The 24,953-nt window shown below is 43.6% G+C and overlaps 2 protein-coding genes and 1 long non-coding RNA gene across 4 annotated transcripts in view; 2 read left to right on the top strand and 1 right to left on the bottom strand.

The window, feature by feature from the left end:
* afg1lb (AFG1 like ATPase b) lies at positions 1 to 20,344 on the bottom strand. 2 transcript variants are annotated; one of them, XM_088286695.1, is made up of 13 exons: positions 20,191 to 20,344; positions 19,356 to 19,633; positions 16,595 to 16,649; positions 16,282 to 16,383; positions 15,900 to 16,027; positions 12,628 to 12,727; positions 10,689 to 10,747; positions 3,569 to 3,651; positions 2,559 to 2,629; positions 1,895 to 1,995; positions 837 to 977; positions 521 to 628; positions 1 to 386 (listed from the first exon to the last, which is right to left on the bottom strand). In XM_088286695.1, the coding sequence occupies exons 1-13, from the start codon at positions 20,303 to 20,305 to the stop codon at positions 240 to 242; spliced, it is 1,488 nt and encodes a 495-aa protein (XP_088142821.1). In that variant the 5' UTR covers positions 20,306 to 20,344; the 3' UTR covers positions 1 to 239. The 2 variants fall into 2 exon arrangements, with proteins under 2 accessions (XP_088142821.1, XP_088142823.1); XM_088286697.1 differs by lacking the exons at positions 10,689 to 10,747; positions 12,628 to 12,727.
* LOC148316405 (uncharacterized) lies at positions 4,732 to 18,993 on the top strand. Its single transcript, XR_015840211.1, has 3 exons — positions 4,732 to 4,828; positions 8,627 to 8,753; positions 18,017 to 18,993. It is a non-coding gene; the product is annotated as an uncharacterized LOC148316405 (long non-coding RNA).
* The window catches only part of snx3 (sorting nexin 3), a 10,300-nt gene continuing 5,446 nt past the window's right edge, over positions 20,100 to 24,953 (top strand). The window contains exons 1-2 of the mRNA XM_088286698.1: positions 20,100 to 20,253; positions 20,876 to 21,083. Coding sequence (XP_088142824.1) covers positions 20,922 to 21,083 — 162 coding nt within the window. The 5' untranslated portion in view covers positions 20,100 to 20,253; positions 20,876 to 20,921. The remainder of the gene's footprint in view (positions 20,254 to 20,875; positions 21,084 to 24,953) is intronic.

The following is a 24,953-nucleotide window of genomic DNA, read 5'->3' on the forward strand; positions in this document are numbered from 1 at the left end:
TAGACTCATGAATTTCTTTAATGCACACCTTCAGCATTTCACAATTTTAAACAGGAATGCGGAATTTCAGTTATCAGTTGTGTGATTGGTGGTTGACTCTACCAACAACCTGGGCCACTTTCGGAAGAAAAACAGTTGTTGTGTTGTGAGACGCAACGAGGTAGCTTGTTGTGTCAAGCCGGGGTTACACACGTAGTTGGACACATTGGAGCGTTTTTTCAAGTCACCGCTAGTGAAAATTATGTGTCGAGGAGTTTCTTCTTGACGCTGCGATCTCCCTCCATCCAATAAGTGTCGGTCTGCATCTCCGCGAGCCTGGAAACAATCCGATGAAAGGCAAAGATCTCCTCTTCATCTGTGAAAAGACTCAGACGCTGCGCCGCCTCCTGAACAGAAGCAACGCACGGATACTTTGAATACAGCTATTGGACTGGTCAAAAAAACAAAGAGGGCTGCTTGTCAACGCAGTCGGCAGCTTTCCTGCTCCTAAATGTGTCGACGTGGATGATGACAAGCGCACCTCGTTCAGGCCTAAGTCGTCCAAGAGCTGATGGTCCCGCTCATCATCTCCTCCACTTTGGACGAAGAGCTGGTCCAATGGAGCTGCAGCCTGGAGCACCAGTCTCACCTTGTAGGAAGCAAACACAGTCAGATTTGGTTTTCTTGCTATAAATTGGCCCGCAGCGCCTCCCACAGGACAAAGTTGGAATAACACCAGCGGATCAAAGGCTACCAGGATCTTCGTTCTCCAGTCTGACCGCTAAACCGAAGGGTTGAAACAAGTTTTTCTGTGTATTTTGTATTTTTTTTTAGCCTCGTTTGATCGTCCAGATGACCTTATTGTCGTAGAAGTTGTCGACAAGGGTGGTGAAGCGCCTGACTTGGTCTTTCATGCGCAGCGTCAGCATGGGAACGCGACGGATGAACACCGTGTCGAAGAGCCGTGTCATTTCCAGATAGTCGCTGGCGCCAAGACACTGAAAAAAAAAATGCACACGTGATGTGCAGAACGCGTGTTAGCATTTGTGGCGGAATCACATCGCAAATCTGAACAAAGAACGCATACAATGACTCCCATGTGTTTATCTGACCTATTTCACAATATATGACATTCAATGCAAAGAAAAAAAAGCACTTTATTGTTCTCTTTTTAATCTGCTCGGCCATTCAAAACGATTGCTCAAAAGAAATAACGCAAAGACATCCATCCAGAGTGAATGACAGACACGCAACGCACACAAAACTATTCAGCGGAATTGCTTTTTGACATTGAGCAGAAAATTGGCCGGCGACGGAAGGAGAATTCTGGCACAATACGCACGAAAGCACACGCGGCACTAAGGAGGTTTGCTTTATGTGAGCGGTTGAGACAAGGAATGAGTGGATTTTGTCGAAAAGAGGCGACCTCAATGCGTCTTGTCTGCCAGTTAAAGAGGGAGATTTTGCCCATGTTGCCTTTAGTTTGTGCTGTCAAGCTATTTCAAAAAAAGCGAGTCTGGAAAACGGTACAAAGTTACCTTCGTTTAAAACAAACCCAGTCTAACATCTCATTTTGCTAGCTTAATGCACGTAAATGGCCGATAATGTCAGGTTACGCATTGAAAACAAAAGGTGCAGCAACACATACAGACAGATGAGGTGGAATGGTTTATGGCATTTTCATTAGATTGGAGGGTGTGCTCAGGAAATGAAATCAATAAATAAATAAGAGTTTCGTATCACTACTGCATTTATTGAAAAACAAAATGTAAAATAATATCAAGCACATTTATAGTAAGAATTCCCCCTTCCTAAATAAAAAAAAATATATATTTTCTTTGTGACATGAAACCAAAACGCTGTACATCCACGTGCACTCTGTATACATATATATTAGGCAAATAACATGACTCACTCTGCCACACAGCTCGTGGAAAGTGCAGTCTGCAACAGAGCCGCAGGTCTTCTCCAGCGTCACTTCCCTGCCCAGCACGGTGAGCACCTTCGGACCGGTAACTATGGAAACACACTTCATCAGGTCAGCTATTTCTTTATTAATTCATTTCCGATATTGAGCTAATGGTGGTGCTTATGAGAACCAAATAGAAGAAAAGTCTTTTTTGGAAATCAAATTTAAAAAGTTAAAAATAAATAGATAAATCTAATTCATTTGCTGTCAGCGCCCCCTACAGTTGTAGAGTCTAATTTTTCCATTTCATGAATAAATGCCCCCAGTTGGCGAAGGAGCACACAAGCAGAAGCAGCAGCATGTTAGAAAAAAACAAAAATCATTTAATGATATCATCATCGTACAATATTTGAAAATAAATACATTTCCATTCAGTTTAATGTTGAAAAATGATTTCAGAGAGAATTAAACTCTGCATCTCAAGGCACCTCTCCATTTGACTCGCAACATCCGCGCTAACGATAACGTCCCTGCTGTGACGCTAATAATTTCAACATGAAAAGCTATTCGAATTACGAGGCATGAATTTTAAAGCTGATATTCGAAAGTCCAATTCCAACTTCCTGCGTTGTTGTAATTTCTGACCAACATGAAATCACAGCCTCCTTACAGCTATTTTGCGTGAAAGCCAGCTCATCAAACATCGCATCCAACACGGCGTCCGTGCCAGGATCTCCAGTCCTGCACACACAGACAAATAAAGAGTTTATGGAATATGAAATTAATAACGCTGAAGTGGCAACATCAAACATGAGCAGCGCGATGGAACAGGAGGCTACTTAGCTTTTTTACTCCATGAGTAGAAAAAAAAATGGATGTTCGACACTAAACAAGCATTAGCCAGTGAATGGCCACCAAATGAGGTGTGTGCGTGCGTGTGTGTGTCCGCATTATTAAACCATGAGTGATGCACTCTATTTACATATATTGAAAAGAGGAGAGCGCTTGAGAGCGTGTGTGTTAATAACAGAGAAAATTAGCTTTTAATGCTCAGCCATTTTGTCACATTCTATTGACTCCACTTTGGCGCTCGGGATGATGGAGACTTCATCATCGTCAATTCTTCCTCATTTGTTGTCGTGTTCAGCTCCGTGTATTGCCGTTATAAAAAGTCTACTCACCACCGTTCAAAAGGCATCAGAACAACAGTAATTACTTCCAAATGTTTTTCACCCACAGTGTAATTCGGACACCTCAATGAAAATAAACATTTGAAAGAGGATCTAAAAAAGGTGTTCAAAATTAACCATTCACATTAAAAAAAAAAGTTGAAATGGGAGTCAGCACACACCTGCCACCTTCAAAGTGTGTGATTAAAATGGTCTTTTCCTGACACTTTTGCCGTCACAGTTTACAAGCCACGTGTGGTACGTTGTTCAGTGAGGAGAAGAGGACAAAATAATTTCCAAGGCATTAAATATATCTCTGGAACTCAAGGAATATTTCATCAATTGGCACAACAGTGATAACTGGACATGCGTCCAAAATTGATGAAAAGATGACAGGAGAGGTTTAGAAATAATTGACCTTGTTCTCATTTTTTATATCACAAAAACCTGGTGAAAGTAAAGAAAAAAAAAAAGGAGTGCACGGAAATAATAGCGAGTGTTTGGGTCTTACAGGAAGTAGAGTTTCCCTGCTCCCGTGTCGTGCAGCCTCCTGTAGTCCACACCGGAGTCCAGGCAGATCGTTTGGCAGTGCTCCTGCCGGTGCATGCAGGAAAAAAAGCACTTTGTATTTAATAATTACTTTAAAACTCACATGTGATTATTTGATTTAATATTTCAAATTTGAAACAGTAGAAATATTCACATGCACAAAAGAAATCAATGGGAAAAAAAACACCCTGAAATTCATTTTTATCATTTCAAACCTTACTGATTCAAATGACAAATTTCATTTGATCTGTCATAGCTCAATAAGCAAAATATTCGAAACACCTCATCATATGATACAGTGAAGTTCAGAAATCTGCAAGTCTACTCATAAATATGGAGTTTAATGAATTCCTTTCTGACCGTGTCAATCAAGACTCAGCAAATTTTACTAAAGGCGGAATTGATGAGCAGCTTTAGAATAGGAAGTGTGTGCTTTGGCTGCAAAGTTAGTTGCTTATAAAAATATGCAGATTAAGAATGTACATTTTTAATTCATTTGATTAATTTAAAACTGAATAACCGTCGTCCTTGTGTGACCATATTTCGCAAAATGCGCACAATCTTCAGACCAGACCCCAAATTATATTTCTGCCCATTCCATAAATCATCTCCAACTTTGACACCTTTCTTTGCTTATTCATGCCAGGAGTTTCAGGAATGTGTCGTCTTCGTCTACACGACACGACAAGCAAAGAAGAAAATGGATTCTGCAGCAACAACCACGGAGCCGAAAGCGTCTGCCGTATTCTTCCCGCTGCCATTCAAAGTGCTGAACCTGTAAGGCGCAATTGAAACTTTCCCAAGCGGCCGTCCAATGTCAACAGGATTCATGTCAGGGAGGACAGCGCAAACTGCAATCATCATCTCGGCTATTCTTCACCGAGAAAAGACAAGAATTACGCATCGGTCCCATCAAAGCGGACCGGCCGAGCATTCAAAGACACATTATGAAATCAGCGGATTTTTACCACGCTGCTCCTTAAGCCGCCGGATAATTAGCAATCATCATAAAGCAAGAGGACGGAAATACTCCATTCTTCTCCGCTGTCAACTTTTTATCAGCGCGCCCGCTCGGAGCCAATTGGCAGAATCGGGCTTAATAACAACCTGACAGAGTCGACCCCCCCCCCCCACCCCTCCGCACAAAAGAGACGTGTCATTTCATCAACCTGCCGTGACCCTGCCGGTGGCTAAACAGCGCCTGGAAAATAAGGCGAAAAAGGTAGGACGACGTCACAATCGCAAGCCACATCATTAGAATGAGGACTATTGTTTTCGGGCTCCCTTCATGAACTCGCCGCAGACGCACAAATAACAGCGAGGGAAGAACGAGGCATTGGAAACACAATCAGCGTTGATGATTCCATAGGTTATTTATAATCTGATGAGGCGGAGGCCGAGCGGGTCGTTACTTGATTAGCCATCTCGAGGGCTTTGTCACATCCTCCGAGATTTATTAAATCCGCCTACACGTCGCCGTCGCTTCGGCACGCCCCAACGCCGCCACGTGATCTTACTTGCGTTTGGAAAGCAGACATGGCAGGTGCTTGACGAGAAATAGTTGCAAAAGATCACTTTCATCAAGTTCGGGCAAAAGATTCAATTCATCTACAAATATGATGGGCATGCTCCATTTTTTTCACCAGTCCAAATAAAAAAAGAATTCGCAACATCAATTTGCTCTCTTAAAAAATACTTTAATAATATACTCCTAAATTACAAATTAACTAGGTTACAAAAAACAGTAAAATAAATAAGTTATTATTTTTGGAGAAAAGAATATTGTGCAAAAATATTACGCACTTCATTGTAATAAAATAACTTTTTTTTATCGCAATATTAGGTTACTTTCTTAATACTACAATTTATTTCCAAAATTGACATTTCTTTTGTAATATTTCGAGTTCTAATTTATTCATGTAATAATACAATTTTTTTTCTTTTTTTTTTCAAGAGCATGTCCCTAACATTTCTGTGTGCCAAAATGCCATTCTTAATATAAATAAGGGTACCACAAAAAAAAATAAATCTAAACAATAATCCATTTATCCGTTTCTAGTTATGTAAGGTAATTCCAGCCTGCTTTTATTAGTTTAACACCTTATATATCATTTTTAAATTCGAATTGATGCAACTCAGAATTATTTTAGCTTCGAGCATATTGTAGTAATAGCCAATTTAATATTTTATGACGGTAAATTTTTGATGTGATGTATTTCCTCCATTAACAAATTCAACTAAATTACCTTGTGGTTTTTTTTTTTCCCTCATTCTGCATTCTGAAGGCCCAAAGCCAAATTATGGACTCCACACGATTGCAAATGTTTGACTAGTTGCACTGAAGCATTGAGGAGAACTGACAGACGCGACAATCAGTCCCCACTGAAAGAAAGTCATCCAAACACATGTAGCTCCTCTCATGTCATTGTCCCAACTGTCCACCGCTCTCTCGGGGGCGTTTACATTTTTTTTTTTTTTTTTAGAGTGGCTTTTTATTTTTGGTTGACTACATCTCCTCCCCTCTCTCCCTGCTCTCTCTATATCCGCCGTATCTTTTCTCCATCTTTTACTCCTCCAAAAGTTGCTTTTGAGTCTTTCAAAGAGCGCCGTGCCATTGAGCGGCAACAAAAGCCAAGGATAGCTGACTATTGGGCCCTGATGAGGTCCACTCCCTCATTACCCGGCAGCAGAAAACATTTGATGCTTCTTTTTTTTTTTTTTTTTTAGCCCGGAGAGAATTGACCAGGCCTCAAAGAAATGTGGGGTGGGAAGGCTAAAAAAGAGACGAGGGAGGGAGGGAGTGAGGCTGAGGTGGTGGGGTCTTGGGAGGGGGCGAGGCTGTCGCTCATTCAAGCGTGTGTGTCTTACAGCCTTGTGTGCAGGCATGGAAAGAAAAGAGGGGAGGCAGGGATAGAGGGGTCGAGAGAGAGAAAGCTTAAAACACTGCCTTTATGCTGGCAAGTTCTGGACGACTCTTGTGACATCAAAGTGTTTTCACTAACTACTGCAGTGTGTGAGAGTGAGTAGGGGTGCGGGGGTGGTGGTATCTAGTGATTTTATTCATTCTTACGCGGTTGAGGGGGGGGGCGGCTGGGTGGAGGGAGCCTTCGTGACAATACGAACACCCTAATTACACCTAATGATCTATTCCCTTAAAAAGTGACCGCCTTGGGCCAGCCGCGGTTTGTTCCGCGGGGTCGTTCTCACAACCTCCTCCTGCCTCTGGCTGCCCCTCTTGGGGAAACATCTTTTGAGGCCTATAGGCCCCACCTTTCGCCATCGGGGACCCCCCACCCTCAAACGGCTTTCGCACAGCGGCGAGGCCCAAAAGCAAACCTCTAAAAAAAGGAGAGGGAAAGAAAACAGTGCAAAAAGCTACGTGTAATGTCTGCACCTGGCCAGTAGGGGACACACATACAAGTTGAAACGAAAGAGTCCTAAATTAAATAATAACGTAAAAAAAAGGCCAGAAAAAAATGTTTCCATAAAGGCTTAAATAATCCGGTATAAATACGCTAAATATGAAATTATCATTGAAATTACAGCTGAAAAAAAAAATCATCTTATGTGACCACAAAAACTGATCAACAAAAATCTCTGCCTTGAAAGTACAATGAATATTTTCTAATATTAAAGCTTTGTTTTGATAGCTCATCAAGTTTTCTTAATAATATAATAACAAAAATATAATATAGTAATATATATATTTTTTTTAAGTTACATGAAAAAATGCTAGCACTGCAATTTTAATGACATTGTGGCAAAGTAGAGAACTTCAAAATGCAGCGCGTCCACAATGTGTGAGGGTTTTGTAGCAGGACCCACAAGTCACTTTTTTTGGGAGTGTGGCTGAACACGATATTGCTGAGTTTTGTCATCCAATATCGCACTCATCAGAACACTGAATAATCGCTTCACAAAAGACAAAAACGGTTGGGAATTAAGTGTGTCATCCTCTAAATACATGAACAAAAACTCATTTGCTGAATATTAAAAAAAAAAAAAAAAGATAAATAAAACTCAAAAGAGTTGGAAAAATATCTTTCAATTAAATGTTGCCTTCGGCAGATGATCACCTGCTTCACAAGTACACGCATGCTTCAACATAAAGCCCACAAAAAAAACTAAAACTCCAACCAAGGTAACTGAATCAATTAAGACGAAGTAGATTACTGTGCTCACACTCCAAGAGGAGGACGATTGATTCATCTTCCTCCATTATTTGCCACTCATTTTAGACCCTGATATGAAAGCCTGGCCGTCTGCCTCTGCCCGCCATTAAACGAACCCGACCACAATGTCAGTCATCCAAAATATTAACCATTATTTGATTTGAACCGGCAGGCGGCTGCCTCTTCACAGGCGGTCCTTCTATCCAAGGTCTCCGTCGGAGGACCGTAACCCTCTGCTTTTCTTCTTCATATACGATTTCTCTTTTTTGCCGACAATGAAACAGAACAGGCTTAGAAAAAAAAAAAAAGGATGTTCAAAACAACGGAAAACCCAAAAATACTAAAAAAGAAAAAAAAAAGAAAAAGGAGCTTCAGGGTTGTTGTCATGTCCCCCCTCGCATCGCCGCAACAGACACACACATACGAAGCATTGTGTGCTAAAAAATACAGAGGCCTGACCTTGGGGGAGTAACAGCAGCGAGCAGAACAGGATAGTGACAGAATAAAGAGCGGGATAAAAGGTTAGCGTGAGGATGGGCAATGAAAAGTGGAGTGGAGAGGGAGGACAGTTTGGAAGCGAATCCGTCTTAGTTACATTACGGCCAGTGTCCATTCATAAAAAGCCCTTAAACTCTGGATTTTACACAACGCTGAGCTTTGCCTTGGCTACAAAGCGACCGAATAGATTGAATGTGGCACGAAGGATAGGAAACATTGAAGAAGTGAAAAATGTACTGTAGCCCAAAGTCAAACCATTTGGAGATCAACCCAGATCTTCTCTTCATTTCAATTCAGAAGTTCAGATGTTCTAGTAGGTTTTTGCTGACATTTATTTTGCTTTCTTGTAGAAGCCGGGAGGTGTTGCGCTGCCGCTGACTCCTTTTTGGAACTGTTCAGAAAAAAACAAAGGCCCCAGTTTCGTCTGAAGAAAAACGTCCTCGGTGTGATGATGCCATCGTCAAGCTTCACTATAAGGTACGCCGTTCTTTTCGGGATGAGCAGTGTTGAGTTTGCGCCGACGTTATTATAGTTAATGGAAACAAATGAAGTAAGAATTTTTTTTTTTAAAGAAATAAAATAAAAAACGTTTACAAACCTAAAACTAAGTATAATTATTGTAAAAATTTCCAGTTTTTTATGTGTCTCATAAATACCTCATACTTCAAAAAAATAAATAATAATACTAAAACAAACAAACCTGATCTAAAAACTAACTGAATTTGAAAATGAAAAGTCAAAACAAAACAAAAACTAACTAGAATGAAAAATATAAAACTTTTATGACTCTTGATCTCTTGCCTAGCCTACTTTTTGGAATTCTAACCAAAATGTTCAACCTTGGTGTTATCAGACCATAAAACAAGGTGAGTAAAAATCTCCAAATATTGCAAATAATTAATAATGATGGCTTGTAGTTTGTTGCCAATGAAGTCACTCACTCATTTTGAATTTACAAATAAATCGTGAATTTTGGGGGATTGTGTTCGACTTTGGTGGGTCCACTAAAAAGTGGGAAGCGTCCTGGAATGTGACGCTGCCGAGGAAACAAGTGATGGAAGAAAAGGGGGTTCCATCTAATCAGGAGTCAATAGTTAAATAAAGACGTCAACCCAAGCGAACAGAAGCGCTGGATTAACCTCTTTCACTTCAGCCCAGGTGACAGGGTGGAAATGTCACTGGCTAGACCCCCCCGCCCCCTCCCAAAAAAAAAAACTCTTAACGCAGTCATTCACCCTCTCGCCGCCTATTGAAACACGCACATACAAGAGTGAGTTGCATCGAGGAGGCGGGCCCACGTCCGTCGTCTCGGCCGGCATTAATTCAATCCATTGAGGGTCAGCTAGTTAGCGGGGTGACCCTGCTAAAAACACGCTTCAACTCTCCGCAGCGGACCGCTATAGAGAAAGACATGAACCCGCCGAAAAAAGGCCCCGACCCCGAAAACCAGATGGCCTCACAAAAGGAAACATGTGAGTCTGAAAGACGGGAGGTAGCGTGACAACAAGCATTCAGGAACACGATGAAGGCTGGATTAAAGAGGGCAAGGGTGATGCTTGGTGGCCGGCTTGGGAGCATGTCGACTCCTCAAGTTGGTGGAGTGCGACATCTTAGGCCAGGTCAGGAAGCTAAGGTGCTTTTGTCACCTTGGAATGTGGAAGCTTTCGCTTTCTTTAGTCAGAAATAATTGCAGACTCTCTGATGAGTGCGGCGTGCCTCGCCCAAACCTTTACGTCCCGTACTGCAGCGGTTGGTACGCCGAGAAAAGGTACCGAAGGAGAGCACAGTGGAACCTTCGATGAGTTCAGGTGGATGCCCGTCACCTGATTGGCTGCTACCTGCTGCACAAGGAACGAATCAGATGGTGCTGTGGGCGGGGCAGTCTGCTTCTGCACGCAGGGCCACCAGCACAGCCGAGAGAGAGAGAAAATATTGTGTGCTGCAGCGAGCCAAAATAAACCAGCTTTTTAAAAACTGCCAAAAAATGCATCAAATGATTGCGCAACTCATTTATTTATCGCTCCAAAACTCATCAATGTTCGTCGGGCATGCTTGGTGGGATAAAAGCGCGTGCTACTTAAATTGTAAAGCAGGTCATTCGCTACGGATGCAAACGAACGCATCCCACCCCCCTTTTTTTACATTTGAAATGCAAACAATCGCCGTTAGTCACTCAGCTCGTCCACCCTTTTCCTCGCCGTCCATATTACCTGTTCTGGCAAGTCGCCTACTTTCCGGGCGAAAATTTCAGCCTGCTCTGATCAAAGACAGCTTTGTGACACGGTGAGAGGCATCCGGAAAAGCAGAACACATCAAACCGCTAAAGAGCAACTTTCAAAACACACACGAGCGCGTGTTGTGAACAAATGAATATATTAACAACACAAGAGCAGGATGTGACTTTGTCTCTACCTTCAGCACGTCGATGAAAGGTAGAAAGGTGTCCCTCTGAAGTCCGTTTTTGTACAGATCTGAAAAGAGGAGGGGAGGGCCTGTATTAGAGCTGCTGTTTAGCCTCCTAATAATGTCATTCCCCCGCCACAGATTGGCACATAAAGTGGCTATTGATGAACTGAAGGATGAGGTTGGGGAGGTACGACAAAAGAGCCCGGACCCGGGGGGGGGAGAAAAATGGATTTCTCTACCGGCAGAGCGGCGGCAACATAAAATTCATTACATTCCCAAACAATAGTGGCGAGAGAAAGGACTGTCGCCTTTTCAGGGCGGACAATATCCACAGCGGCTTGCTGAATAGGGGTTTCAATTAGCTCGCCTGAAACAAATTACATCTGAAGTAGCATCCCTGATAGACAGATAAAACAGGTCGGGATTCACACACAAATCCGGGACAAAGACAGCGCATACGTACGAGCGCCAGCGCACAAACCGACCAGGCTTAAGCCCTCCAGCTGCGAACGCGATGCAACTGGTTGTTGTTGATGTTTGGGCTTTAACTCACGACAATAGGACGGCGCGCTCCCTCCCTCGCTTGCTTGTCGGAACTTCTCTCTATACTGTGATGGACTGCACGGCGGTCATTAAAAAGGCTCATCAGGGAGCGGTTGTTTCCCTTCTAACGCTGTAATGTCGTTGCAGCAATTCCGAAATGTAACGCGACGTTTAATGAGGTCAAATCTGCACGTCCGCTCTTCATAAATCACCGCTTGACATTTATTCGTGGAACATATTTTCAGCTTTTTGCAGAACGTATCAAATGCCACAAGAGGGCCGACTTATGGTCATGTCGTCATTGGTATCACAAAAGTATTGTTGAAGTGAGACATCTCGACTGATCGATTAAGTTCTTCGCATCTTGAGGTAGACGGGTTGAGCTAAAGTTAGCCTGGGTTGTTAGCGGGATTTATGGAGAGTTTCATGTCTGTCATTCTACTTTTGCCGCCGCCGCCATCTCGGCCCGGAATTCATTGATTTCCTTTACAATGGATGCGTGTGTTTCCCGCTTTTCTTTTAAGGGGAATAATTTCGCCCTAGCGTATTCTAAGTATACGACGCATCTTCGAACCACTTTCTACTCAATCAAAAGCAATTTGAGATTTTTAATGTAAACGAGAAGTGGCGTTTTGATGCGTTTCCACACCAAAGCGCCACTTAAACCGCCGCGGCTCATCGCTTGTATGAGTCTCCATTAATACAGATAAAAAATAAATAAAATCGTCTTCCTGCGCGCTATTCGTAAGCGGGGGGGGGGGGGCTTTTGATAGCGCCATCTCCACATCAATAAAGACGGCAAATGTATGCCTTTCATGTCCCGTTTTCTCTGTCTGCCGTCATGTATTCCATTAACAGCGCAATTAATACCAAGTAGGCGCTCTATTAAGTTTGCAGCGTTTGCTCGCTTTGTTCTTAATGGCTTGTAAATATCGCAGATGTTGAGTCTGCGTCGATGACATCTTGTTCCGCCTTCATCAAAGGTAGACATATTCAAGATTATGCTTGACGATAAGAGCAAAGTGGTCACGAATGTCGCCAGTTGACTTGCTGCGGAGCTTCATAAGTATTTTTGCATCAATAAATTGGATCAAGTTACGTTGGTAACATCCACGATTGGCGGAACTGGAGTAGTTTTCGTGTGAATGCTTTTCATCCTTTGGAATTGTTTGTGACTCCTCCTCTTTTTTAATCTTCCTGGAAAAAAAAAAAGTTTGTTTTTGTGAGATTACAACTTTTTTTTCCACAAAAGTCAACTTTCCTTTAGTATGACTCTTTCCCCAGAAAAAATAATATTGTTACATTTTGACCTTTTATATCTCAGAACTCTTTGTCTCAGCGTTCATCACGGGGCAAAATGTCATCGACAGCATTGTTTCTGCACAGAGATTCAATTCCGTACCATCAGGGGGTCTATTGGAGGTCGCCACCACCACCACGCCGGTCTTAAACAAAGTCCGGAAGAGCTGCCTCAGGATCACGGCATCGGCGATGTCCGTCACCTGATGTTCAAAGATCAACCATTAATTGTCGCTTTGTCTTTACTTTCCACGCAGTCCGCTTTTTTTTTTTTAGGTCCAAGCAAGTCATCGAGACGCCGCATTGATTCGTTTCACTCTGCTCCCCCCGTGTGCTCATTCAGTGCTTTTGTGTGGCCATGGTCAACACACTTCTACTTCCACATGCACGCCACGAGCATTTGGAATGACTGCAACTGGTAACCATTATAAGCGGACGCAAACCAATCAATTGAGCCGATGTATGTGTGTGTGTGTGCGCGCGCGCCACAGACGCCACGCAACGTCACCGTTCAGTTATCGGCTACCTTTTTCTTCCGCATCATTTCCAGCGTTAGCAAAGGTTGATGACAACGGCGAAACAAGGCCGTTTGTGAGTTGCCGGCTATTATGCGAAGGGCTCTGACCTTTCAATCAACCGTGCAGTGCTCTCACTTTTGTTCTTAAACCTCTTGTATCTATTTTTCACCTCAAACAGAACAAACACGGAGAGAGAAACCTCTTCACGGCCGTCATGCGCCATCATCAAAACAGCGTCTATATAACCCGTCTGAATGAGGAGGTCAGCGCATGAAATAATTTGACCAAGAAATGTACTTTCAATCCAACGTCGATACACAAGTTCTTTTTTAATGAGCTTCCCTATATATATTCGTTTTGGTCTGAAGTGTCCACATTACTGTTAGAAAAGGCTTTCTAAAGTTATCAATAATAATAATGCCATCGTGTCCGGGAATATGAGGGGGTGCACGAGCCTGCAAGTCAGTGACCCCAATGAATGATGATAATGATAAAAAAAAGTAGTACAATTTAAATGTGTGCGCAAAACCCGGCAAAATGAAATATTTCTTTTCATTCAGTTAGGATTGTAACAAGATGTCACTTGACAACATTTTGGACTTGTCGCCGGCAGGGTTAGATTAATACAGGCGTGGGCAAACAACGGCCCGGGGGCCACATGCGGCCCGTTGAATATTTTAATCCGGCCGGCCAAACTTGGAAAAAATTCTATGAATAAACCACCGATTTAAAGTTGTAGCTCCACCGGCGCAAGTTTGCAGTTTGAAGTCAAGTTTTGGAATCAAACATTAAACTCTGCAGTCTTGAATAAAAGTCCCGCCCTCTCCACTTTGCTCTCTTTGACGGGCACTTGTGGCGGCCTTAACCGCAGCATATGTCCCCTTTCATAACCTGGAGAGTCTTCTGCTTTTTGTGTGTTAGCCTCACGGCCCTTGCCAATACTTGATTAGCATGCATGTTAAAGCCTTGATTTGGCTAAGAAGAGGTGCCCGGGGCCATCAAATTAGTGCGTGTGATTGTGTGCGCTCATAATGAGAATCAACAGAAAAGCCAAGGCTCGGCGTGTCTCTCTGAAAGACAACCAACATCGCCCCCCCCACCCTGTTTTCTCCGACCGCAGGATTTTATTTTCATTTGAAAAGACTCATTTAAAAATGACCTTTTATACAACCTGGATTTGTTTATTCATGCGCCCTCAACATGGGCTTAGTATGGGGGGGGCAATATTGATTGCTGAATGACTCGAGGGAGGGAGAGGGGCAGAGAATGGATACCCAGAGAATGAGAAAAGTGGAGGGGCCTGATGTCGCACTTGTGGAAGACAAAAAAAATAAATAAATAATGGCGCAATTTCCGTGGGACCAATACCAATATTTAAATGAGCATCCAATTACTCAAGCGGGCCGTGCGTTGACAACGAGGCACACGGGTGCCACATTAAAACTCTTTTGATGTTACACCTCTTTATGTACACAACCTACGAGCCATTTCTAAATGGGGGGGGGGGCTGTGCAGTGACAATGATGGACAATCATTTTCTTCACACTCCTCTTCCCTTTCCCATCTCGGACGTCTCAATGGCGAGTATTCATTAGGGGAGCTGCGGAAAGAAGGGAGGGCGGGGGGAGGGGGGGCTACAAATTACTGATAATGGCACGGCGCTAATGAAGAGAATGGAGAAATGTCATTAGCATTTAAGAGGATAAGATCCATCTGACCCGCCGCTGCCGCCGCCAGTCGCTTTCTAGCTCCACTCACTTAAAGAAGCGGGAGAGTGCGACTGATACCCAGTGCCTCATTTGCATGGCTGAGTGGAAGAGGATGCTGATTGGGGATCAGACCCCAACACCCCCCCCCACCCCTTCACTTCTCTCCATCACGCCACCTCTAACACTCCCCAACCTTGAAACCTCTTGTTTATGCATCCCAAACAACACGCGCATGTCCATTCAAGCTAAGCTGCATCGGCGGCGGGCGCAGGCAAAAAACAAATGAATGAGCAGCGGGCGCAAACAGCGGCGCGGGTTTGAAAATGTGAAAGATGGGCGTCCATGAAAGGCAACCGAGCTCTTGATCACCGCACGAACGCTGATTAGAGAGCGCAACCGCACCTCCTGTCACCTCTGACCTGCGGCCTTTAGTGCTCATGATATCAGAGAAAAGCTGCGCATTGTGCTACTGACAGCTGCCTTTGTACAGACAGAGGCGCGCTCATCCTGTAAGGCACAGGTGTCAAACGCAAAAACCCCACAAAAGCTTGACCATTTTTTTCCCTTCCCGTCTGTTCTGTAAAAATAAAATATCAATAAAAGCAGGCGTAATTATGAAATCATGTTGATTTGAGCGTCACATAATTCAAAGTGTTTAAAGCACTGCTGGAACTGCTCCGATTGATTGCAGTACTTAACAACGACCACTAGGTGTCCTCAGTCTTGTTTTGGAGCCTCTACACTTTGTAGTTACAGTAAAAGAGGAGCGTGAGCACCAAATATCAACTTTCTACTTTTTTGTCAACAACAAAACTATATTATTTGATTCTGTGAACGTGTCAGTTGTTTCTACAAATTAGCACACAGGCAAAATTATTAGATGTGAACCGAAATACTTTTCAACTGCTGCTTGATATAAATACATTTTAAAGCACATTTAAAAGACATGTAGGCACTCCCCTCCCTCGTAATGACTTTTATTTTCTTTTAAGTGAGTTAAAATGAAATTTGTAAGGAATTTGGACATTCCCCCCCCCCCAGCACACAACGTTGTCATTACGTTACACACTGAGTCCCAATGGTGAACATGTACACAGACGTGTGTGAGAAAAGACGATTTTAACGCCGTCTGTAACACAGTCACTCACCTGAAACTCGTCAAAACACAACAGGCAGGTTTCATGGGAGATCTCCATGGCAACCGGCGATATGGGGTCATAGGTGAACATGTTGCCCAGCTTCCGTCTCGGCAGGCTTTGTTTCCTCCGGTGGATCCCTTTAGAACGGCGCACACAAACTGTCACACGCGTCTTAAAAAGCACACCTGCGTGGCCAACCCGGCGTCGAGTGACTACGCCGCGGAAAAGCAGAAAGCAGTAATTTCACCTGCGCGTGCATAATGGCGGGCAATTATCAGCGGAGTTTGGAGAAAAACAGAGATAAGTATAGCATATCGAGCGTTTGAGGGGTCGCGACATTTTTGGCAAAGTTAAGTCAAAGCTTGGGTTGTTGTCGGAGGAGAGCACTAACTTTGGTGGATATCCAGCATGAAGCCGTTGAAGTGGACTCTCGTTTTCTGGCTGTTTTGCACGCCACCGTAAAACATGTCCATGAGCATGGTCTTCCCCGTGCCTGAAATATGTAAAAAAAAAACAATTGTTTATAAAGACAATAAGCAGCAAAATGTACACAGACACTTAATTAGGTACAGCAAACATTGAAATCCGATTCTGATCTCGACATTTGCCTTATTCTGTCCTTTCTTTTATGGCTTTTAAGAGCTAATTTGATAACTGTCGAGTGCAATGACACCAAACATGTACGTTCCGGTTTATTTTCTTACCAACATCTCCGTATATATAGAAGCCTTTAGGTGGGGAAGGACGAGCATCTTCTTCCTATATGTTGGAAAATGTCAATACAGTAAAAGATGAGATTGCCTTCACAATATAACCCAAAGCCGTGCATGCATGAACTCATGAATAAAAAAAGCAAAAAGTGGGGATGTGGCTTCCAACCCACATGTAAACTTTGTTCTTAACGTCACTGCATAACCCCGGACTGCCGATTCATAAACAAAGTATTGTGAGGCATTAAGCCACCACTACAGTTTGAGGTTTCACATTCTCCAGACTAGCCCACTGCAGGGGAGGAAGACAAAGGGGATCTAATCAACAAGACAAGCCAGGGTTCCCACGAAAGAAAAGCATCATCAGAGGAACAATGGGGGGATTTGTCAGACAAAACGGAGAGGACTGAATGAGGCTCCATACGAGATGGACTGGACTTGTCTGTGTGCAGCGCTGCTAATTGTGATACGGTACTGTTGCATTGAGGTGCCGCTGGAAGTCATTGTGCTGCCTGCCTCCTATCATCAAAAGGTCCCTGCTTCAAAAAAAAAAAAAGGACGGCTTCTATGAGACCAAGCTGTGCATACTGAGTAAAGGCAAATATGTGGAAAAAAAGGCCGCACTGATTTAAACGCGAGTGTCATCAGTCTACACATGATGTTATGTTTCACGCATGTTTTGACATCCGATTGTATAGATAAATTATAGCGGCCATTACCTTTGATGCATTGCCACTTGAGAGTGCCTCGTTGTCAGCAGTGAGTGCTCGCATGTTACGATGAGGAAGCGAACGCGTCCAGAGAGGGGAAATTTTGTTTTAAAAGTCCGATTTGGTAGCCAGCATGTAGACCGTGGCTTCGGGCTGGCGTGGCCACTTTAGAGTGCCTCGTTGTTGTGCCATGGAAAAGCCCATAGAGAAACCGGTGGGATATCATAATTTAATAGACAAAGTCCCATCCATTTTTTTAGGTTGTAGAACTATTTGCGTGACAGTAGAACGGGGGGTCGTTTTGGTGCATTCGGCGGACACGCCCGCAGATTTTGAGAGCGGAGAGAAGGACTTGCCAGGAAAGCCTCATTTTTATACATCGCCCGATGTTTTCATTGAAATTTCATTTTCCATTCCCAAGGAATTCAAGTAGCCAGGACACCGATGTGTAGACGGAAGTGCCATTGAGATGCGTTTCAATGTATTGCTGTCAGTAACCAGGCAACATTACATCGCTTGCGGCATAAGCGAGCCCTGAACACAAGGTATCGTCCTCCTCAATTTTAAATTAGTGACTATTTCATGGCGACCTGCGCTCATTGTCCGCCGCACAAGGAGCACTTGACTCGGGTCAAAGTGGACAATGGCTGATTTGAAAAGTAAATGAAAAACAAATTTGTTGCTTCTCCTCTCCCAATTCTCTCAGTTGTGACTTCTCCCTGACGTCGCATGGAGCCCGCTGGCGTGGCGGGCTACTCGTGAGTTGTGGCTGGAAGACATTCTATCATGGCAGAATGGAGACAGACAAGGCCGTCCCTCAGATGGGCTGTCTAGCGGCGCACCATGGCCTCGTCTCACCTCCCGCGGACGACGGTAAAAACGCCACGCGAGGAAAGTTAACATGTGGGACATTGTTGTTTTGTGACTTTGGAAATAATCCTAAGAAGCGCATATTCCAAAAGTCACGCAGTAGCTACGATGTCAAACGATACCGGTCTGACTTGCGGGTGGCTCTCCGGAGACAATAGGCCATTGTTAGTCGACCATCCGCAAAAGCACGCCACATTGGGTCAATATGAAGTCAAGTGTACTCTCCTCACAGACTTGGTCAGTTAGCGAAAACAATGGCGGCAGGGAAAAAAGACACCGGTGGTAGGACCTGAGTCCAACAGGAGTAATTGTCCAGTCAGTGCGTGTGAGAGTGGGAGGGAAGGAATAAGGTAAGGAGATGATGGGGGGGTGTTGATAGCCTCACACCAAAGTATTTGTCAGAGTCCCAAATCAAAAGCAAAAAGGACAAGAATGGCCCAGATAATGGGGATCCCCCCCCTCCCCTCCTCTCTCATTACCGCGTGGGGACGGTGAGAGAGTGAGAGGGGTGCCGGGACGAACCCAGCGGGAGGTCTGCCCCCGACTGCCTTCCCAAATCTCGGCGCTAACCTCACGCGTCTGTGCCAGCAAAAAATCCCAGCGCCCACCACGAGACCGTCATCTCCCCTGACCTAAAAACAACAACTACAACAATCCCCGACATTGCGCCGCTCCAAAACGCTTCCCAGACCCCTACCCTCCCTTTGACCTGCGCCCCACCGCCAAAGTACAGTATGTCAGAATGCTAAGTCCCTCCATATGTCACGTCTGAGAGCGGCTCTGTAGTTCAATGAGAGAACAGATGCAGACCAATCGTCGGCAGTCCATCACAGGGAATACTGTATGAACAAATAACTGCGAAAATGTGGGTTTTGGTTTTCGCTGTTGGGACGAGGGCTCAACAATTAGGAAAAAATAATCAAACTGTGTCATTGTTAGGTTTTTTTTTTTTTGTGACTTAGATCTTATTTTGTTAAATTTTGGCCAATTTTGAAATTTCCTGCCTTTGCTGTCTCTTTTTGCAAATAAATTGCAGAACACCACAACCCCACCACCACCACCACCCATAATTGCATTCCATTACTGTACCGCTTAGAATTTTATGCTTTGTCCAGCCCGAGTTGGAAATGTGATGACAAGTGTGAACATCTATTTCAATAGCTCAAATCATTTACCTTTTGAGCAGATATTCCAGTTGTTAAAATGTTTTTCTGAAGTCTTTCACAGTTGGGGTTTATTGTCAGGGGAGGCGCGTTCAAGTAGGAAGCGTTACTGTAGTTTTGCAGCGTCCGTTGCAGGCGAGACAGCCGCTGGAGAACACTCCTCTGTAAAGCATCTTCCCTCAAAGTGCCACACTGAACCAAGCGGTCGTACTGGGTGACAGTGTCACCAGAATCAACAGATTCTGAGGAGGAGGACGCGGATGAATAGAGCTTCCTCGAGCAAGTGTAGCCTTGGGAAAGGACAGAAACAAACAAGGTTAACGAGGTCTGGGCAAGCAGTTAGTTAGGTCATTAGGGAAAACGGAGGAGATCGTCAAATGATAGATATATTAAATACTAAGATGATTAATTATGTCAACTGATAAAACGTATGCTATTACAAATTTAGCCTTATTCATCTCAATCGAAATGACGTCAATTCTAAATGCGCAGTGCACACCGCTAAGGTGAATATCCCTCACCCTATTTAAGTGATTTGACCCTGTCGAAAGCACGGAAGGTATTTAAAACAAGGAAAATAATTATCTTGTTTGCCGATACGATATCAAAATGGCCCCAGAAGGTGCAATCATTTCATCTTATGCATGTGTGCATTTTGAGGCAGAGACGCAACCCGCTGTCAGATGTATAGGCGTGAAACATACCGCTGCTAAAGCGGTCACGTGACTCCCCATGTAAAATAAATCAATCAATAAAAAGCTCTGCGCACGGACGCGCAGGCTTCACTCTCATGAATTCCACGCACGCGCCTACGTGTCGATGTGCAGAACCCATCGCTACAAGATACCTCGAATTGTGTTGCTGACGACTTGACTACAGTTGATTCTTAAAGCCGGAACATAGCTAAAAGGTACAAAAGTCACCGAGCATCTCACAGCTCTGGGAAACACGGAGGCTGCCATGATAGTTCAAAATGGCGAAGCTTTATTGATAAACGAGCAAGAACAGGGTTTCTTTGGGGAAAAAATGTTAAGCTCTGTCTTAATTTTATGGAGTATTAATAATATTTATTGAAGAAGTTTTCCTATATTGACAATTCCCTCGACAGTTGAAAAATATTATCTGGATTTTTATTTTTTTGTCATTACGTTTTACTGCAAAATACCCATCTGTATAAAGTGTAGAGTACAGTACTTATGTTCATGGTCTGACAATTATTTGTCGGGTTGTAAACAAACCAGGCTGCTCATGGTTCGGCGACAGTCAGCTGAAGCTCAGCTGATCGGAAGTAGTGATTTAATTTGCAAGCTATCAAAGTAAGAGAGAAGTCAACTCCGGAAACGATGGTGAAAATGTCTATGTGTAGTTTTCAAGCTAGACTTGTGGAAATTCTCGGCTCTTAAATAAAAAACATATATATAAGTCATTTGTTGTAAACTTTTATTTTTTAGGCATTTAATTTGCGTACGCCCACGCGTTTGCATCTGTTTTATTGTGAAGTTCACGACCGGAACGTACATAATCATTTTCAGGTTCACTTGACCGTACAGCTAGCTTCGATAAAGCGCAGGGGTAGAAATGGCTGACACCATAGCTGATACAAGAAGGCTCTTTTCCAAGCCCCAGAACCTAAACGACGCGTATGGACCACCGAGTAACTTTCTGGAGATTGATGTGAGCAACCCTGAGACCATCGGGGTGGGAAGAGGCCGACACACGACGTACGAAGTCAGACTGAAGGTGAGCTTTCATCATTTGTTGCTAGTACCGTTAGCCTCTGGCTATTTATCTAACGTTAGCTCACATTTACAGAATATTGATGGGTGACATTGTGACGCAATTGCGTGCCTAACGTTAATATGTCGCTTTGTTGAAGTATTTCTTAAAAACAATATCGACTTAATCGGTATGAGTAAAAACAGATGGCTGACAGGTTAGCAACATCCGTCAGAACAAGCTACCAACGTTTAGCTAATTAGCTTGGATGCCTTTGATAGTGTGACGCGAACTTCTGTCACTTTCTGTCAACGGAGTTCCTAGTTTTATTGCTTTTCCTCGCTTTGGCAGTTGCTTTGCTTCAATCAGGTGAGCCCAATGGTAACTAATCGGGCACCTGCAAGAGCAGTAAAGTTTTGACAATAACTTCCAATTGTAAAGTAGCAACGCACCAGTCACTTATAAAGTAGAAGTCCTAATAACTCCTTCTTTTTTTTTTTTTCCCCCCCCAAAAATAGCCACACCCCATGATCTGGAAATGACCATTGAACTCATGACCAACAGATGGTTGTTTGTACACTCAAATAATTCCCCGTGCCCTCTCCACTATTATTGATGTTGTGAGCTGTGACATTGTTGATTCAATGGATCTTCTCTTGCAGCCATTTTCTTGCGTCGTGGCGTAATATGTGGTCATGAGAGGTGGTGGCGGGATACACAGTCAGCTCAAGTAGACAGGATGCCCGCTGATTCTCTTGCTCACCTTCCTGTAAGGCATTTCCTTCCTCCCCCTGCTGAGGACTTTGCAGGGGAGTCGAAGGGCCTCTGTCTGCAGAGATGCTCCCACAATCCTTTGCTCAACAAGCTGATGACTAAGTAAAAGACATGTGCTGTGCCTCATGCTGCAATTGTAACGGCTTGCACAAGGCCGTAAATGTGACAGACAGCATTGTGTAACTCCCGTGAGAGGTGTACTGTTCTGAAAAAAAAAAAAATCTGACAACAGAGACATATTTTTTACTAGCAGTCCGCGACATACTTTTGGGTCCCGACCCACCAATTTCAGCCATTTCAACATTTTTATTTTGAGCCATTCTTGGTCTGATTGTCACTCGTACGCAGAGTCTGAAACTTGTCAGTTAGTCTCTGGGCTTATCTGATTGCCTCAGACGTTATCTCCAAAATGTCATTTCAGTTGAGTAATATCTGTGTAGTTTGTGTTTAAGATTGTTTAACCGCCCTGATAGATTATTTGGCTCCCTGCAGCTTCAAGATATGAGGCGAGGGAAGCCAAGCAGTCTTCCGGCATCAGAGTTGAACACAGGGCTACTCTACTTAATTACCACGGTGTAATTAGCATATGCATGTAATCATCTTTCTTGGGCACCTCGTAGCCCCGCGTGACCCCTCTTTACATAAAACCACAGATGAATTCCTTGCGTCTCACCGAATGTGGCGTCAACTTTGCTTTGCGCCCTATCTTCAGAATTTTTTTTGGAAGTACTTTCATTCATCTTCGGAACGGTAAATTATTAAACCTTTCATTTCTTGTAGGTCACACTGTTGCTCATAATATTCGTGAAACTAATATAGTTGAGATTTTCTTTTTCCTCACAGCTTATTTGCCATGCCTCAAGTTCCCAGTGCTGTCCCACGTTCCACCCAAAATCGGGAGAGCCCTTGTGGTCGCTCTGAGAGAGTCTTCTTAATCCCCTCATTGAGAGGGGAAAGAATGAAATAGGCTAAGCATGTGTGTGGGGGGGCATTAACTGGCCGGCCATACACCCTCAAAATCCACGGAAGGGTATAAAGCCACCCCCTTCAGCAGCCTTGATCCCGATTCCACTTATCCCATTTCACTCCCGATGCAGTCACTCGCCTGCATTGCCGTGAGTTTACACAGTTGTGCCGATAACTTTGCAGTCTTAATGGACAGATGACTGCTTAATGTAAGCAGCGGATCAAGGACTTATTTACACTATGAAATGATAAAGTCCACACTGAGTGTCAAGTGTTTTTGTTCAGAGCAGCTGGTGAAGGTTGAGAGATGGTGGTGAATCATAAGTTGTTGTTTTTTTGTTTTTTTTTTGCTTTTGTGCCCAAACACCACCACAACCTCCACCCCTTTACCGGAGGCTCGTTATTTGCACTGGCTCTCTCCGAGTCAGCCTGCATAGTCACTTGTTGACGTGTAGGCTTTACGTTCGGATTCAAATCAATGGGATCAATCCGCCCTCATTCACTCGCAGAGATGAAAGCCAACTCGATGCTGAAAGGAGACGGATATCTCATTTTTCCTGAGCGGACTTGTAATGTCGAGGGTCTCATTGAAGAAGTCGACTTTTGTTCTCATTCAAATCTATTTGTTTTAGCTGGTAATTGAAATCAGAAATGCCCAAGGGACCCACAAAAAGCCTGTTTGGATCCCTTTTTCCTCCGTATTTTGTGCCAAAAGGTGGGCTTTTTATGATTTTTATTTGATTTTTTTTTTTTAAAGATTAAAAAAAACTTCCAAATTATATTATATAAAATAAGAAGACTCGCTTGCACGTTTTTTCAAGTAAGAGGCCTGCTTGCTTGTTTCCAGGTGTTTGTTACTCCCTGTTGAAGTTTCTTATATAACAGAAACTGAAATAAAGAGGATTAAACATTGTATATTTAAACCCCACAATCCACCCGTTAATTAAGGGTAATTATTAACATGTAATGTAAAACGCCATAGATGAGCTAATAGCAATTAACATAAATTTTACTTTCCATTGTTCCCGCTTATGTCACTGGTCTTTATGCTAACAGAGAAATTTTGCAAGCAGACCTCCTGTTTATGGCCTTAATGTTTGATAATACGCTGATGATGACATTATTAGATTGTCTTTTTCGCCCCACTTCCCTTGATTTTCAGAACTCTGAACTTGGGGATCTTACTTTGTTTATAGATAGGAGCAGATAAAAGGCTTCTTATACTTCTCGTCCGCTACCCCTCCTCTTTTGTACTCCCTTTTAGCTTCTCCCTCGCTTTCTTTCTGGCTTCAATTTGGGTGGGGGGGACTTTGGCCATTAATAAAAATGAGTAGCGATTGGGCGGAGGGGTGCGAGAAGGAGGGGTGCGGTGGGCGTGCTTGTCAGGCACAGTCAAGTGTAATCCAAAGTCTACAGCATCCTCTTGGACAACTATTTTAATGGAAATGGGGAACATATTGTATCAAGGCTACCATATCCTACTTGAGATGACAGTATCAAAAGTGGGAGTTGATACTATGGTAACAAAGCAGCTTTTTGCCAGCGAGCGAGTGGATAGACTGTCAGAGCGCAGGGGCCGGCGAGCGAGCGAGAGAGAGAGTACACGGCAAGGCGAGAGCAAAAGACCCGTCACCCCAAAGCTTTTGTTCCCAGCCTCTTCTTTCACCATTTCGGCGTATGATGCAATGAGATGGTATTATGTTGCCATTTTTAATGCCATTATTGTGAAAAGAGCGTTGGGGGGGGGCTAAGGGCTGCGGGAGGGGGGCGAGCTTTAGGATGCACTCTCTCCAACTTGACTTGATCTATCCTGCTAAAAGCTAATGCGTGCTGGTCTTGAACTCTTCTCTCAGGAGATGAGTGATCTTTGTCCGAGGCTGTTTTTAAAGGCTTCTGCCGTTTTCAATGAAGCAAAGATATTGTGTCTCACACATTATGCCTCTCTCGCTTCCTATGGAGCATAGATTGCCTCGTACGCGCATAATGGGAGGTGAAGCTCGGCAGGCCCGTTTTCAAGAGGGTGGTCGCGTTATGCAGTGTTCTCTCTTTCACTCAGGCTTTTATTATGCTTCACAATCCCTCACGTGCATATTTATTAGCAATTTCCCAAAAATGACAGTCTTGTCAAAATCCTCAATCTGGTTGCACAGTATG

Source organism: Idiotropiscis lumnitzeri, chromosome 21 (genome assembly GCF_059441095.1).
Source record: "Idiotropiscis lumnitzeri isolate Australia: NSW breed Sydney's pygmy pipehorse chromosome 21, RoL_Ilum_1.0, whole genome shotgun sequence".
NCBI classification, from domain to species: Eukaryota; Metazoa; Chordata; class Actinopteri; order Syngnathiformes; family Syngnathidae; genus Idiotropiscis; species Idiotropiscis lumnitzeri.

What these genes read in the sequence shown, in the direction of transcription:
- afg1lb (XM_088286695.1), bottom strand. Translation starts at nt 20,305, where the DNA reads ATGGCAGCCTCCGTGTTTCCCAGAGCTGTGAGATGCTCGGTGACTTTT. An exon ending in CTATATATACGGAGATGTTG is followed by an intron (nt 16,384 to 16,594) that starts GTAAGAAAATAA and finishes TACATATTTCAG; the next exon opens with GCACGGGGAAGACCATGCTC. An exon ending in ACAACTTCTACGACAATAAG is followed by an intron (nt 629 to 836) that starts GTCATCTGGACG and finishes GCTTCCTACAAG; the next exon opens with GTGAGACTGGTGCTCCAGGC.